The 14390-nt window shown below is 36.0% G+C and overlaps 2 protein-coding genes across 6 annotated transcripts; one reads left to right on the forward strand and one right to left on the reverse strand.

Annotated features, from left to right (window-relative positions):
* Window positions 1-4442: 4442 nt before the first annotated feature.
* On the forward strand, window positions 4443-8780 carry LOC131675297 (uncharacterized). Its single transcript, XM_058954225.1, has 7 exons — window positions 4443-4493; window positions 4808-4865; window positions 6206-6380; window positions 7104-7547; window positions 7905-8285; window positions 8357-8609; window positions 8670-8780. Exons 1-7 carry the CDS (start codon window positions 4443-4445, stop codon window positions 8778-8780), a joined length of 1473 nt encoding a protein of 490 aa, XP_058810208.1.
* Window positions 8781-9639: 859 nt separating this feature from the next.
* LOC131675266 (lisH domain-containing protein ARMC9-like) lies at window positions 9640-14343 on the reverse strand. 5 transcript variants are annotated; one of them, XM_058954190.1, is made up of 17 exons: window positions 14293-14343; window positions 13795-13958; window positions 13512-13709; window positions 13316-13445; window positions 13172-13248; window positions 12864-13106; window positions 12575-12807; window positions 12129-12333; window positions 11891-12064; window positions 11579-11830; window positions 11206-11517; window positions 11020-11147; window positions 10874-10958; window positions 10627-10802; window positions 10287-10369; window positions 10153-10183; window positions 9640-9838 (listed from the first exon to the last, which is right to left on the reverse strand). In XM_058954190.1, the coding sequence occupies exons 2-17, from the start codon at window positions 13885-13887 to the stop codon at window positions 9661-9663; spliced, it is 2598 nt and encodes an 865-aa protein (XP_058810173.1). In that variant the 5' UTR covers window positions 13888-13958; window positions 14293-14343; the 3' UTR covers window positions 9640-9660. The 5 variants fall into 5 exon arrangements, with proteins under 5 accessions (XP_058810173.1, XP_058810171.1, XP_058810172.1 ...); XM_058954188.1 differs by having other exon boundaries at window positions 12129-12501; XM_058954189.1 differs by having other exon boundaries at window positions 9711-9886; window positions 12129-12501.
* Between the last annotated feature and the right edge of the window lie 47 nt (window positions 14344-14390).

The raw sequence follows: 14390 nt of genomic DNA on the forward strand, positions 1-14390 counted from the left end.
TGTTTTTCTATTGCGACTATTAAAGTAATTATAAAAATTTACTTTTGTTCAACATTCTTTTCTTTTCCTAACTTTTCCTTTTCCTTCACTTCTAATATACCTAACTTTGAACATTTCCATTTACTACAGTCTTCTTTATTAAATAAAGAAATAATTTGGTTGGTACCCGAATAAAGATGTTTAAATTCAATAATAACTTGATGGCTTTTTACTTTTTGAATTAAAAAACCAATGCATATGTACAGTATACGCTGCAGAATCCACAGAAGTAATTTACTCACCTGTGTGCGAAATTGATATAATAATAATTTAAAAATAAGGAGACTCTAAAAACTAAGTGATATACATATCACCGAAATTCAACAAATTATTTACTCGTTCTTAACCATCCAATTTTTCAATTATCTTTATAATGTTAGTATGTATATATATATTTTTTTCTAGTATTTTTTATCCAAGAAACAAATTTAAGTCTTTTCAAATCTTGGTAATTGACTACTTCTTATTCTTGCTTTACTATTCGAGTTAAATAAATGATCTAATCTTAATGGATAGGATTCTTTTTACTTATGATCTTTAACAACCTCTTCTGTATGTTACGTAATAAGTGAAGCTTAGTTGAACGTACACTACCCTAATTTATCAAACCATAATTTAAGGAACCTTCGAAGTAAGCGTAGTACAAAAACAATAATACTTTTGTACTTGCAAATTTTGATAATTTGTAAAATATGAAAATTAAATATTTAGTTCTATTAACCGCATTATTTAAATCATAGCTCTATTTCAAGGAAAATAAATGATTATATCTAAATATTTACATGTTTCTACTCACTTCAATCGACTATTATGAATTATTATTTTAATTTGACTATAGGAACGCTATCTATGTAGCTTCCGAAAATTATATAGATGAGGTTTTCTATGTTCAACTATATTAATATTATTGTCATCACGAATTTTCATTTTATCACTTATATTTTTTTATCATTTTGAATTTGCTTTTTATAATATCCTCATGACAATTAAACAAATGATCAATCTTTTCTTTATTAGTAACTATTGCCAATTATTTTGTTGATATTTTTCCATTACTTCCGAGGATTTTTGTTACTATGTTCGGTTTGCTTTTTCTCGTGCTTCATTCTAACATCTTTAACTACTTTATTCAAAAATTTAACGTAGTGTTTGTATTATTTTTTCAAGCATTCTTTATTTCGTTACAACCTTCATAATTCGTACAATTATTCATTCTAAACGAAAGAAACTATAATTGGCTTTGGTATTGTACCGGAAAAGCACGGAATTTCACAATAAAAGTGAATAGTCCCGCGAACTACCCAAAATCACTTTGGCTTTCTACCAGAAACGAATGTAAATTCGCAAATTCACTTAGAATCAATTGAAATCCATGGAGACGTGTTGGTGGAGAGAAGTGTCGTGAATGGTTTGCATGTAATTAGGAGACGGGCAAAAACGTCGAGCCATTAAACTACTCCTGGCGCAGTTACACCAGGAAACTGCAATGGCAAGATTGAAAATCGTGCTCGTAAATCGAAAAATCTTCTTCCGGCGTCGCGAGAGAGATCCAATTAAACGGTCGCGCGCGCGACAATTCCGCGACGAAGACTAACGTTGCGATCTCTTCTTACTTGGCACGTTATGACTTTCCAGCTTTCTCCCGAAATTCTCCGTATATGTGTTACTCCGTTGCGATTTTTTCTGGTGTGCAACGAAATAAGAAAAAAAAGGGATCGTTGACCGCGCTTATTGGTCTTATGAAGGAGAAATGAAATCGAGCGTTTAACGTTGCTTTCTTGTTATGATCTGAGGTTTTAATTGTCGCTCGAGTCGGCACACGGAGATTTATTTTTATTTTGCACGCTCGCGCTTGTATCTTAATGGAGGATCTGCTCGATTGAATTTTGACGCTTTGCAATGAAATTTCTTCTTTTTTTCTTTTCTCATCTGCTATTCAATTTCCGGTTGCGAGTAATTTGAAACTTAATTTACGTGTTATACAATGGAGATTTCCGAAGCTCAACGAGAAAAAAAATTGTTACGATCGACCACTTTCTAGTCGAAAAATCATTGATCATGTGGTCCGGTGCCCGAGACATTCCTCTTCAGTCCAAAGGCGAACTACACTTTCATAGTTTTCTATTCATGTTTGGGTATATTAGCGAAACTAGATCATTTTTCTACTTTCAAATTTCGCGATGTATAACATACATATACATTGCGTGCATATTTATTTGAAAATTTTACATCGTCTGCATTAGCGCTCTCACACTTTCGCCTCCTTCGATAAAAGAAAAAGGGTATACACGAATGAACAATACCCATAATCAATTCACCAATGCTGCAATTGCATTTCAATAAACTAAAAGCCCGTTTTGAACAAGGATACAGTATGTTCATGAAACTGCGAAATTAACAAGCTCGTGCGGTCATACGCGTATAGAAATCGACAAATTAGAGAGGCCGGAAAAAAAAATGAAGGCGGGCATTTACGTAGTTGAAAGAACGGACGCTCGTGTCAGCTGCGCGAATATCGCCCGCAGAAAGGACAATGCAGTTTTCACTGGCGCTCGCGCGCTCGACTTCGCCGTCGTCGAGAAAATGATTTTCTCTCGCGCGCTCTTTTCTCCTACGTTCCGCGTGTCATTGCGCATGCTCGCGTGCGGTTGTCAACCCCAATGGATTATCTCCGCACTTTTACTCTCTGCGCGCGTACGCGAGGGCAATTGAAATATCATCCACGGAGAGAGAGAGAGAGAGAGGAGCAGGCGCAACGCATTGATTTATCGCGAGCGAGCGGAAACTGCGCGGAAAGAAAAAAAAAAAAGAAGAAGGAAAAAAGTCCAACGGAATCTGTGATCGATGCTCACTCTCCGTCTTATATAGCTGCGCATACACGGCGACTATCCTAAATAATTCAACGGGCTTGGAAAACTAAAGTGCGCGCCGTCGCCACGCTCTTTCGCGCGGATCTAGATTTGATGGACGCGCTCGAACAGATGGAAATCGTGGTCCGGCTCATCTCGCTTTTCACCGCCACGTCGTCGGCGACTAAAAATGGAAAGTGGTCGTCGTTGTAAGCCTTTTGTGCGATGCGTAATTGCAGCGCGCGACCGTGACCTTGGCACTTTGAAGCGTTCGTGCGTTCTGCCAATTACAATTGAGAGCGAAAACGGTTTCCCTCGCGCTCGAGACTGCGCGCGTAAATACTGTCGCGGTTTTTTTGCCTTTCCTTTCCTTTGGCGAACTATACGCACTTAATACGTTTGCCCGCTCTTGTCGTTATCGTTGTTCTTGCAAGGCGATTAAATGAAATGGGAAATTCATTACAAAGAATCTTATCTCTTATCGCTGCGTAATCGAGAAACGTGGTCTACTAGTTTTGACTTCACAGTGAAATTTCTTCTCATATTGATCTTCAATCGTAACTCGAGTGTCTCGTTAAAAATGTGCTTTAATTTTATTGCAATACCGTAAGTGGCTTTGAATTTTAAAAAATGGACATTATAAACGCATACGTGTTTATTTTACCCTGAAATTTTCATCTTACGAGTGTTAATCACATATTTTTTATGTAGAATTTTGCTGCATAAAATATCTCGTGAAAGTTATTTATTAATCTTCATAATTTTGCGGTGGAAGATTATGCTTTTCAACTACGTGATGAACAACTTATACCCCACACCTTATTAGAACAATTTTATATTTGATTCTCACGTAAAACTTCTAATGATAATTATTTATGATTTGTATTAAATTAGCACGACATGATACAAATAATAAATAAATTTGAAATACAAGACTGTTTTTAAATTGCTATGCAAGACTAGTAGTCTTACTACAGTCAAACAAGCTCGGTATGTTCAGAAAAAGAAATGCATAACTTTCATATCTAAGATCAAGTTTCCGGCGCAAAGCAACGTACAACAATGTAACTCGTAACGCAGCTCCGTAAAAACCAGCGAGCGATGCAAAACCAGAAAAATCTCAAAGTGTGAATGAAATGTAAAAAGTTTCTCTTTTACCATATCCGAGGAAAGTTTGCTGTGTCGCTGGGCAAGGATACGGGCAGAGAAGGCGAAGCGAAAAAAGTCAAGTTCCTGCAAGTCGTCCTTACGAAACGCTCCTCGCTATTGCCGTAGCGTTAGGGAGAGCACAGTGTCATTTTTCGGAAGGATTCAAAAGCCGGCTTTCGCTCCACACGAAGGTGGAATCAGGTTGGAGTCGTGGCGCCTTCTCCTTCTTTTTTCCTGACGGACAGTCGGGACTGGAGAGTGGGTCTACTAACTCTCGCGCGAAAGGTGGTATAAAACCGTAATGCAGCGATTTTTAGAGGTCAGTTGTTCTTCGGACTTATATTGCCTTGTATCAGAAAAGATTCCTTTGTTTTTTGTTTTTTATTGCTTTGCGATCGTTTATACATGGTTTACGTGCCAAGAGTGAAGACACTTCGAGGAGATATGATGATACCTGTGAGTTATCGATTTTTCATTTGTAACCGAAACATTATAACTGCTGTAATTTTTGTTCAATAATTATTTAATGAAAAGAACTTTAGAAAATAATATTATCTCAAATGAAATTTCAGAATTTACCAACATAAAAAAATATTAATTTTATAAGTTATATCCTGATTCAGAATATTGCGTACACAAGTATCTTTAATTTGAGGGATATTGAAATTCATATATTATGTGATTTTAAAGGGGAAATCATCATTGAATGAAACTAGTACATATCATTAAATTTCAAGCGTATTTTATGCATATACGAACATTTGTTACAGATTATTTTCGCGGCCCTTTGCGTGGCCGTAGCGACTGCTGAATCGTCATCAGTCAGCAGTAAGTTACTTGAATATATTCCACAATAATGTAAATAAGTAATATTTAAATAGAATATTCAATGCTTCTAATAAGAATCAACCAGAAAACTATAAAGGAGAAAACCAAGCTTTCAATTATTTTACTCATAGTATTCTCTCAAATCACACAGTATGTAATATACACTTTGTATTATCTATTAACCCTAATAATTCCGTTCCAGTTTCAAAACAATTAACGTTGGTTCTAAATACTTTTCTATTGATTTAAAATAATATAAATCATTTCAACATTTTTCTGTTACTCCGTAAAAGACTGAGTTGCATATTGCGAAATACTTTACTTTTAATTAACAGGATAGAACAAAATTATTATACTTAACATTCATGGAAATGAATGCATCGTGTTTTAAAACTCGAGTAAGGCATTTGAGAATGCAAAGTAATTAATACAAGAAAAATACTTTTTATGGTCCCATGAAAACCCTAAGAATACTTTTAAATTTAGTGAAAAATTCTAGAACGGAATTGTTGATAAAAAATCATGAAAAACGATTAAAATGTAAATGCATGAAAATTTGGCTGTATATTTTATAGTATCACTCTTATTCACACCACAAAAACATATTTTCCTCGAAAAATCAGTGAAAAGCCATAATAAAGTCATAAACCACAGCCACACCTCATCTTTTAGTCGCGCACATGCATGGAAAGATTCGAATGTAGAGTTCACATGTGTACGCTCTACTTTCATGCTCGCCCCTGCGTGTAATTACATTCACGACACACATGCACAAGTGCCAAAGCAGAATTTGCCCGGCGAAAAGTGCGTCCAAGCTTTCACCTTTTTCCTGGCTGCTTTTCAAAAGATACTGCTTTGGAAAAATCAAGCCTCTACGCACTTGGCAATTAGCTGCGCGAGAGAAATCTAACAATTGATTCCAACCTTTCGACCGATCGATAAGAAAAAGAAAATTCATTGCTCTTGGTCTTTTCTTCACTGTATATCATTTGGTAGACATCGCTTGAACGTCGAATCGTAGCAACGGAGAAAGGCTATTGATTTTCTAGCTTTTGCGTGTAATTGTAGATTGACAGGAAGAAGTGCAAGCTAAATGCATGCCACAGAATCAGTCGTGTTTTTAACGCCTGCCGGTCACGTAAACCACCGCATCGCTTTAGAAAACATTACTAGAGAGTCAATGTTAGAGATATCTAAGTGGCAGAAAGTGAAAGCATGTGTAAAAAATACGATTCACGAATATTTATTATAAGCTACACATTTTCATTTTCTCAATACTATATAATAGCTTATAACAGTTGAAAGAGCATCCACGTGAAAATCTCTGTTTTTCCCAATAGGTCACTCGACAGCATCGAGTAACATGCGAGAATACGAATACCCGTCGACAAGTTACTTGGGCAGCAAACCCAACTATGGCGATCTCAGCACCACCTCCTACATTAGTTCCGACAGTTCACCTTACGCTAAAAGTGATTCGCGCCTATACTCCGCCGTTGACCCCAGCTCTGACAGGTACCACAATTTCGTTTAATTGATGCACGATATTTACATCAACCGTACATTTGAACAATATTTTTATCAAACTCGTTATTAATATCAGCTATGATCACCTTTGAGATAATGAAGCATTAAAAACTTTTTGTTAATGATCCTTGATAATTACAGTGTATCGATAACTTTTAGCATGTGGTATTTCTCACCTTTTCATGCGTTAATTAAACATTATAACAATGAAAAATCTTCGTCACTTGCAGATTTTAAAACATTATTTTTCTATCAGAGCGTGGAGACCCTAATGCAAAGACGCACGTACAAAAATTTTTACAATGAATCATGATTATAACGAGTTATAATGATTACAATTATTTTTGCGCAGCGAAACATGAATATCTTAAATATCTAGATTTTTAAATATCTGTGTAGTAGAGCTTAATATAGAATGAAAATTGAAAATACTGAAAAAAATTTTTCGAGTTGAATTACAATTTTGGTGTATGCTTGATTCACGATATTGTCGATTTAAGAAACATAACTCCGAACTTTTTTATTCAATTGTTCTATCGCATCATTGGTTCTTTTCGCTACGTAGATACGTAAAGTTTTTTGAATTTCATGTTCGAATAGATTTTATGTGTTGCATATAACTCGCGGCGAGCCGACCGAGTTGAAAAATAAATTAAAAACAAAAAAAAAAAACGTGAAAGTGAAAGTTTAAGACTTCTAATTTTCAAGCAGCAACAACAACAGCGAGCCAAGAACCTCACCAGGTCTATCAGGCAGCTACTACAAGAGTAAATACGCCACCGACACAGTTGTCAATGCCCTTCGTCCAACAAGCTTTCACGGCGGTTCATCTTCCATCTCCTCGTCTTCATCTCCCTCATCCTCGTCACAATCATCGTCTTCTTCAGCTTCATTGTCAGATATCCAATCGAATCATTATCCTGGCAACAGCAACGACTTCGCCTCGAATCATCCATCGTCCAGCAACGACTACGCGTCGGGTAGTTCAAGTTTTACCGTGGGCAACTACGGTCAACGCGCGCACCATCAGGCTTACATGCAAGCCGAGGCACAACAACCAGAATACGTGGGAAGCAGACCTACCGGTACCATTTACGGATCGTACACTGGCGCGGAATACCCGCAGACTCGTCCTACCGCTTACGCTCAGCACAGGTGAGAAATCGGGACGAAAAAAAATAAAACACACGAAAGTCGGCTGCTTATTAAACTTGATCGCACGTGAACTCAGGTGCAAATCACTTCGACGATAAGCGCTTCGTTTTTCGGAGAAACTCGCGTTGGAATCCAGGTGAATTCTGCGCCTGTGACGCGCGAAAAAGATTTTAATTGCAATTAGGCTGTTGCTTCTCAAATTGCGAGTCCGCGAGTCGAGAGAAAATAATGTGAAAAAAAAAAAAGAAAAAAAACGAAAGTACATGCGCGCGCGTCGGCTACTTTCGCTTCATCGGAATCGGGCGTCATCCCGATTTCGCGCGAGGTATAACTCTTTTGTTCTCCCTCGAATCCCAGTGGACTAAGCGGACCACCAATGCAGCAACACACGTTGGGACATTATCCATCGGCCGAGGATTATTCATCGGCGGTAGCTGCGGCACCGCCGCCACACTACAAAACCTACATTATGAGCGGCGCGCCTTCGTATCCAACGAGCAAATATTCGACGGTTCTTGGTGCGATCAAGAGCTTGTTCGGTGGTGGCAGCGGTGGTCCAATGCTATCCGACGCGGCTTCAAGTCCGACTCACTTGTCGTCTTACTCGTCCATGGGACCGAGCTCGTCGGCTTACTACTCGCCTAGCTGGATGCCCGCTGCCACTCATCATATGCCTGTGTCTGCTTCGTCAGCAACTGGCGTTGGAACTGCACCGCCGAGCTATTACCTCGGATCCGGGTAAGCTGCGCTCGGCGAATCAAAATAATATTGGAGCAATCGCATCTCAACGGAAAGTCTTTGCTGTGCAGTCTCGCGCCATCGACATCGGCGTACTCCAAGAGCTACGCACCGATGCGTCTTATGAGCGGATTCGCCGGCAGCGGTGTACCCGGTGGCAAAGTCATCGTCGTCAGAGACAGCGGTTCCGCACACTTGGGTGCCAGTTATCAGCCCACTGCTGGACTTCTTATGGCTTCGTCGACCAGCTATCCAGTGAAGAGTAAAATTTCGTTCGGTCCTAGCTCAGCTGGGCCGACTTACTTGGCGTCGCCGAGCTCGCTGGTATGTACATTGTATTTGCGATCATTTTTAATATCTAACGTCTGATCATTATTATCGCAGCAAAGTTATACGAGTGGACCACCAAGTAGCTCGTTTCCAACGAGTTATTCGAGTAGCAGCAGCTTCGCCGGTGGCCACGGGGGAAGTCCCTTTTTAGGATACACGATGTAAAAATAAAAACTAACTCATCACACGCACATATACCGTCATTATCCGTGGAAATATTTTTCATCATTACAGAAGTAGAGATTTTGCTCGAGTCTTTACGCGAATTTTGCGTGTTTTCGCAATATTATTTTTGTTGTTTGTTTTTAATAATCGCGAAAGATTATAATGTGTATATAAATGTTACTTTTGCGATGGAAACGACTTTATATTTAAAGATAATGGCTTGTGCAGTATTATTACAACGAATACGATTGTTGTGATATTGTGCATCAACTTTTTGACTCCGGTGAAGTTTTTTTTCTTCGGAATGCGCGATCAGAAATGAAGTATTATTGTTAATATTTTTGTAACTTTACTACTTTTGAAAGGTACGATGTACGAACAAAAAAATAGTACCTGAAGCAATTCCTTGCATATGCGTTTAAAAAAAATATTTCCACAAAAATTAACGAAGCGATACGTACGTTAAATTAATTTCGTTTTTGTTATTCTTCAATCATATTATAATCTCTCTATTTATAACTTTATTTTATTAATCGCAAAAGCTTATAAATGAGCTAAAAGAAATACGGCAAAGGCATTCTACATTCCAAAACACGTAAATAGATATCGTTAAAATTCGTTTTATCGCAACCATAAAAAACTACATTCTCGAGTGCTGCGTTCAACTGCGAAAACTAGTGATATATATTTTATGTGTGCTGAGGATGCGTTTGTGGACAATATTTATTCAATAATCAGTTGTAACATGTAAGTACGTATATCTATGTATCTTTCTTTCTAGTTGTTTTATTTTATACTGAATTTGATATAATAAAATAAACAACTGTTGCGTTGACGTAAAGTCACTTGTTATTTTTATTTACGGAAATTAAGACAATCTTTATTTAATTCTGTTTAAAACTCTTTTGGAAATCTTCTCTTGATGCAACTGTACTCGAGCTGTTGTCGGTGGAGTTCGTTGTATTTTTGACTTTGCTTGAAAAGCAAACTCCTCTTCATTGTCTTTGGTAGATTTCGAATTATTTTTAGTCAATGCCGCAAATATTTTGTGCACTTTACTTGAAAAAAAAAAATAAATAGAATTTCAGACTTCCAGTACTGAAAATCTAATGCATATATCATTATAAAGTAACACTGCATATGCTGTAAAAACGCATTGATGTATAAATGTTTAATGAATGAAGTGAAAGCAAAGAGATAATTCGAATCACGAACATATTGCTATACGATTAATTGTCCAAACGTGTACATATACACGAGAAAGTAATTATCAGCGCGTGAAGATTCACGGTGACCGATTTATGGATCACGTTACGTTCGAAAGTTTCCAATCTTACTGCGCGTCTTTGCTTAAATATACATATATACTTACCTTACGTCCGTGCTACTTTTCCTGTCAGCTGCTGAAACGGAAAGAAATCGCATTTTTTTCATATTTGCATCTGTTTACCTGTTTATTAGATTTTAAATTACAATGATTTCAAATTGCGTTACTTTAGTGCGTACTTTCTGTCCGAGAATTATCCGGTGCAGTTTCACTTGTGACGATGATTGTTGCTGACGTGTTGGATGATTCACTTCTACTTTCACTGAAAACAATAAATCGTTATAACAATGATGAATATATGATTGCTCTCTAAGTTGATTGAACTATAAGTGGTTATAATCAACATAATGTGAATAATTTATATTCTTCAAGTAGTCATAATCAACGTAAAGTGGATACATTATTATTACGTAACGAGATATTGATAAGCAAAGAGTGAAAATAAAGTTGTTGCTGTAGACATAATATCTACTGATAATTATCTGATTATGGATAAAATACAAGTCTAATTAAATTTACTTGTGTAGTAAATTATCAGTCTGTGTAGAAGTAACGCTATATTTCGTAGCTTTCTCTGACTCCAAACTATAGAATGAGTAATGGGAAATTAGTAAATCATCGCCTTGAAGTTCCTCATTTTCAAACTTAACCGGGTTGTCTTCTTCTAATTCTTTTTCTAGAACATCGAATATTTCCTGAAAATTGTAAAGAAAAATGTCATCTAAAAATTGTTCAAATCAGTTGCATGAAATATAACAAAACTCACATCATCTTCATCTGGAAATTCATCGTCCGATAAATTCGCCTCATATTCTCGTTTGTGAACTTTCAAGGTGTGGGAGAAATGCTTTCTGCAAAATTATAATTATACAAAAACGATTTTTTCACGAAACAATTAAACCTTCTTATTACCTTAGCTCTTCTCCACTTCTCACACAATAGTACTCTAAAATTTTAGCAAGATGCAACTTTTTACCCTCCTCGTTAATTTCGTTATTTAAAAGAAAATTTTGCAAGGCTCCGTTTACATAAGGCAAAATCTAAAAAGAAACATCTTATGAATTTACTGTACGTTTATCTCTAAAAAGACACACTAACCGAAACACAATCTGAAGACAATAAACTGGTCAATATCGATATGAAAAGCGGTGCAATGGCCTCTGCTCTAGAACGAGCCGCACTCTGCAATGAAAGATTCATTAGCAAAGCGCAGGTGTACTCTAATCTGTACGTTCCCATTCTGAAATTTTCATTACTTAGGTGGTATATGAGCCACTCTACTAAATTAGCCTCCACCATAAAATTTCTCTGCTCCTTTCGTAGAGACATTTTTTGGAGTGTCGCTATGAGCATGTCCAGAGTCACTACGTCACCAATTCCGTTGTTACAGCTATTCAAGTATTTAATTATCTGTGCACGAATAAATATTTTTAACCAATTTATCGAATTACTGGAATATTAATCAACTTACCACATTGAGAACGACTGGACCTGTAGTTAAATACTTTCGACCGGAATTCAGTGATGCTAAAGCATTTAGGAGTCGTGCTGCAGTTTGCTGAACATAACTTACAACTGCAGTTGAATTTATCGGCATCAATATGTAATTTAAAATCGTATCTTCATCGTTGTTCGCTGATTCGTCTTTAAGGCCTAATAAATCATTATCAACGTACGAACTAACTATTGAACCACAATTTTCGGGCTCCGATGACGTGAGTTTCTGAAATTAATTATTCTGTTAATAAAAGTTGATAACTAAAGCTGATTGAATGAAATGTACCTGGCGTAGAGCTACAAGTATTAGTAATTTGGTCTTGATATCCCCATTCTTCAAATGTAGCTTGAGCTTTCCGTAATTTAACATTTTGCATGAAGCTGCTGTATAATCATGTTTGTCTCTTTGCTTGGAGCTTACAATATCTTTTGATTTTTTTTTTGCTTCGGTATTTGTATCCTATTCATAAAACATTCGTGAATATCGATGAAGTGAATCACAGTTTTCAAATATCAATTAGTACCTCAGAGTCAGTTTGAATATCCATCTTGTACCGATTTGGAAGAATTTCCGAACACGACTGCAATATCATATCCAAATCTACACTCTTTCCCTGCACTGAACTTTCCAGCGCGATAGTTAATACTTCGGCAATCTCGTTCATTTTTTGGTAATCTTCGTGAAGCTTATGAAATCTCAATTTCAATTTCCGATAGTGTTTGAGTACACTAAACAATCGTGTTTTAGTCATATTTAATTCGTCATTATATAGAACAGATTGTTTGCTAGGAATTGCAAACACGCTTGGTGTAACCAAACTCAAGACGTGATGCGGTTCGCTAATCATTGAAAATCCAATGCCCGTTTTTAAACTACTTATACGCGTTTGTGTATTTCTATTCAAACAATTTTTTTATGTTAGAGATTCTAGGTTAAAGATGGATATATTTTGCTTGGAATATAACTTACTTGGAACAAAAATTATTTTGATGATCCACTTGATGATAGTTCGTCATCCAATCTCCAATTTCTTTACTTTTAACAACAGATTGAATCAATCGATTGCAAGATATCAATTCACCTTCAGTTTCGGTAAGTTTACTTTTGTGATCGGTCACTGTTAAAACAGTTTCGATTACAGAATTTTCAGATATTTCATATGTACAATTTTTTGATTCTGTCTCATTTGTGGATTCTTCGTCCTATTAAAAACTTCAATATAGTTCCTTGAACGTTGTTTTAGAAATTCCTTTTTTACCTTTAATTGTTTCTTAATAAACTTGTCTAAATCTGATATCAATTCTTCTAGCCAATCGATAGTAAATATTTTTTTCACAGATTCATCTTCTTGTGGACTATCAAGATATGGTAGAGCGAAGAACGCTATCAATGGACTATCTTTCAATTTTTCGATTAATTTCCGACCGTCATAAGAGTTTAAAAATTCTTCAAGTTGTTTCATGTTATCAATGTAAAACGTATTGCTTTCGTCTTCTGAATCCTAATAGTACGATTATTAATTTTATTTTGAAAGAAAACTTGAAATTAACGTAAAAATTTGCATACCTTTTCGTTATTATCCGAAAAGTATTTATTCGCGGCATTATCAAAAATTATATTTACAGGCTGAGAACTACTGAGTCCTAAAAGACATAATTTAAATTAGCATATTTTTAATTGATAAAAATGAAACACTTTCAAGGGTCATACTGTAATTAATGTGCTGATTTAATTGGACGATTCGGATCGGTAGAATGGCATAGTGCACTCGCAATTTCAAAGTCATAATTTTATATTCCATCGACTCCTTAATATTTAACGAAAAAGAGTTATCCCAAACCTAAAGTAACGATATTTTGAAATCATACTCTACTATTTTTTTCATATTTTCTTGAAAACGTTTTACCTCAAAAAACTGTTCATAGTTTCCAGACAAATATTCTGAAATTATTATGCTACCGTTTTTTAATGATTCATTCTCATAATGCTTCTTTTCAAGGATTGATGACTCGTTGTTCCTACTCTCATTAAATATCTGTCTTACGTCGGTACTGAATGTCAGTCTTACGTCATTCGTTAACGACTCTATTGTAGGGCTATCTGCCTGAAATAGATTAATTTTTTGCACATATGTAATTTTTAGTTTTCGTCAACTAATCAGAATGTTTTGAAACTACAATATTGCAGACCCTTTTTTGTGTAGTCGTGTTGAATTGGTTTGGATCATCATTATCGATTTTACAAACATTGCCCATCTCTTCTAACATACTAAACTGTGTCATAGTTCATACTCTGCCGAGTCGTTGATCCCAGGTATTACGAATACGAAAATCAATAAGCCATCAGTGATCATCTAGAGAAGTAGAACGATATACTATTATTTAAATCTAATTGCTATTATTTGGATGCGCAAAAACTTTTGCTTGTCTTATAAGCTACATGTATAATCGTGAAATTCCTACTATACTATCTACGACAAATAAATACAAAACACGAAATTTAATTTTTATGAATCGCAAATAAGCTTTATAAATGATTGGATTATTGTCATGTTTAGATGCACGCTTTGTCTAAAGTCACACTAATAAAACTCTCATCGTCGATCAACGATCAGTTAAAAAAAGTCATATTTTTCGATAAAAAAAATTACAAGAATTAAAGAGCGATATAGTCATTAAAATACCTACATCTAAAATAGAACTCCGAAAAGCCGCACTAAGCTCGCACCTGTCAACGCGACCACAACAACAACAGTAAGTGCAGCTGTATATTATGAAGTGTCGTC

Source organism: Phymastichus coffea, unplaced genomic scaffold, assembly GCF_024137745.1.
Source record: "Phymastichus coffea isolate CEN01 unplaced genomic scaffold, Cenicafe_Pcof_1.1 PCOF00018, whole genome shotgun sequence".
Lineage (NCBI taxonomy): Eukaryota > Metazoa > Arthropoda > Insecta > Hymenoptera > Eulophidae > Phymastichus > Phymastichus coffea.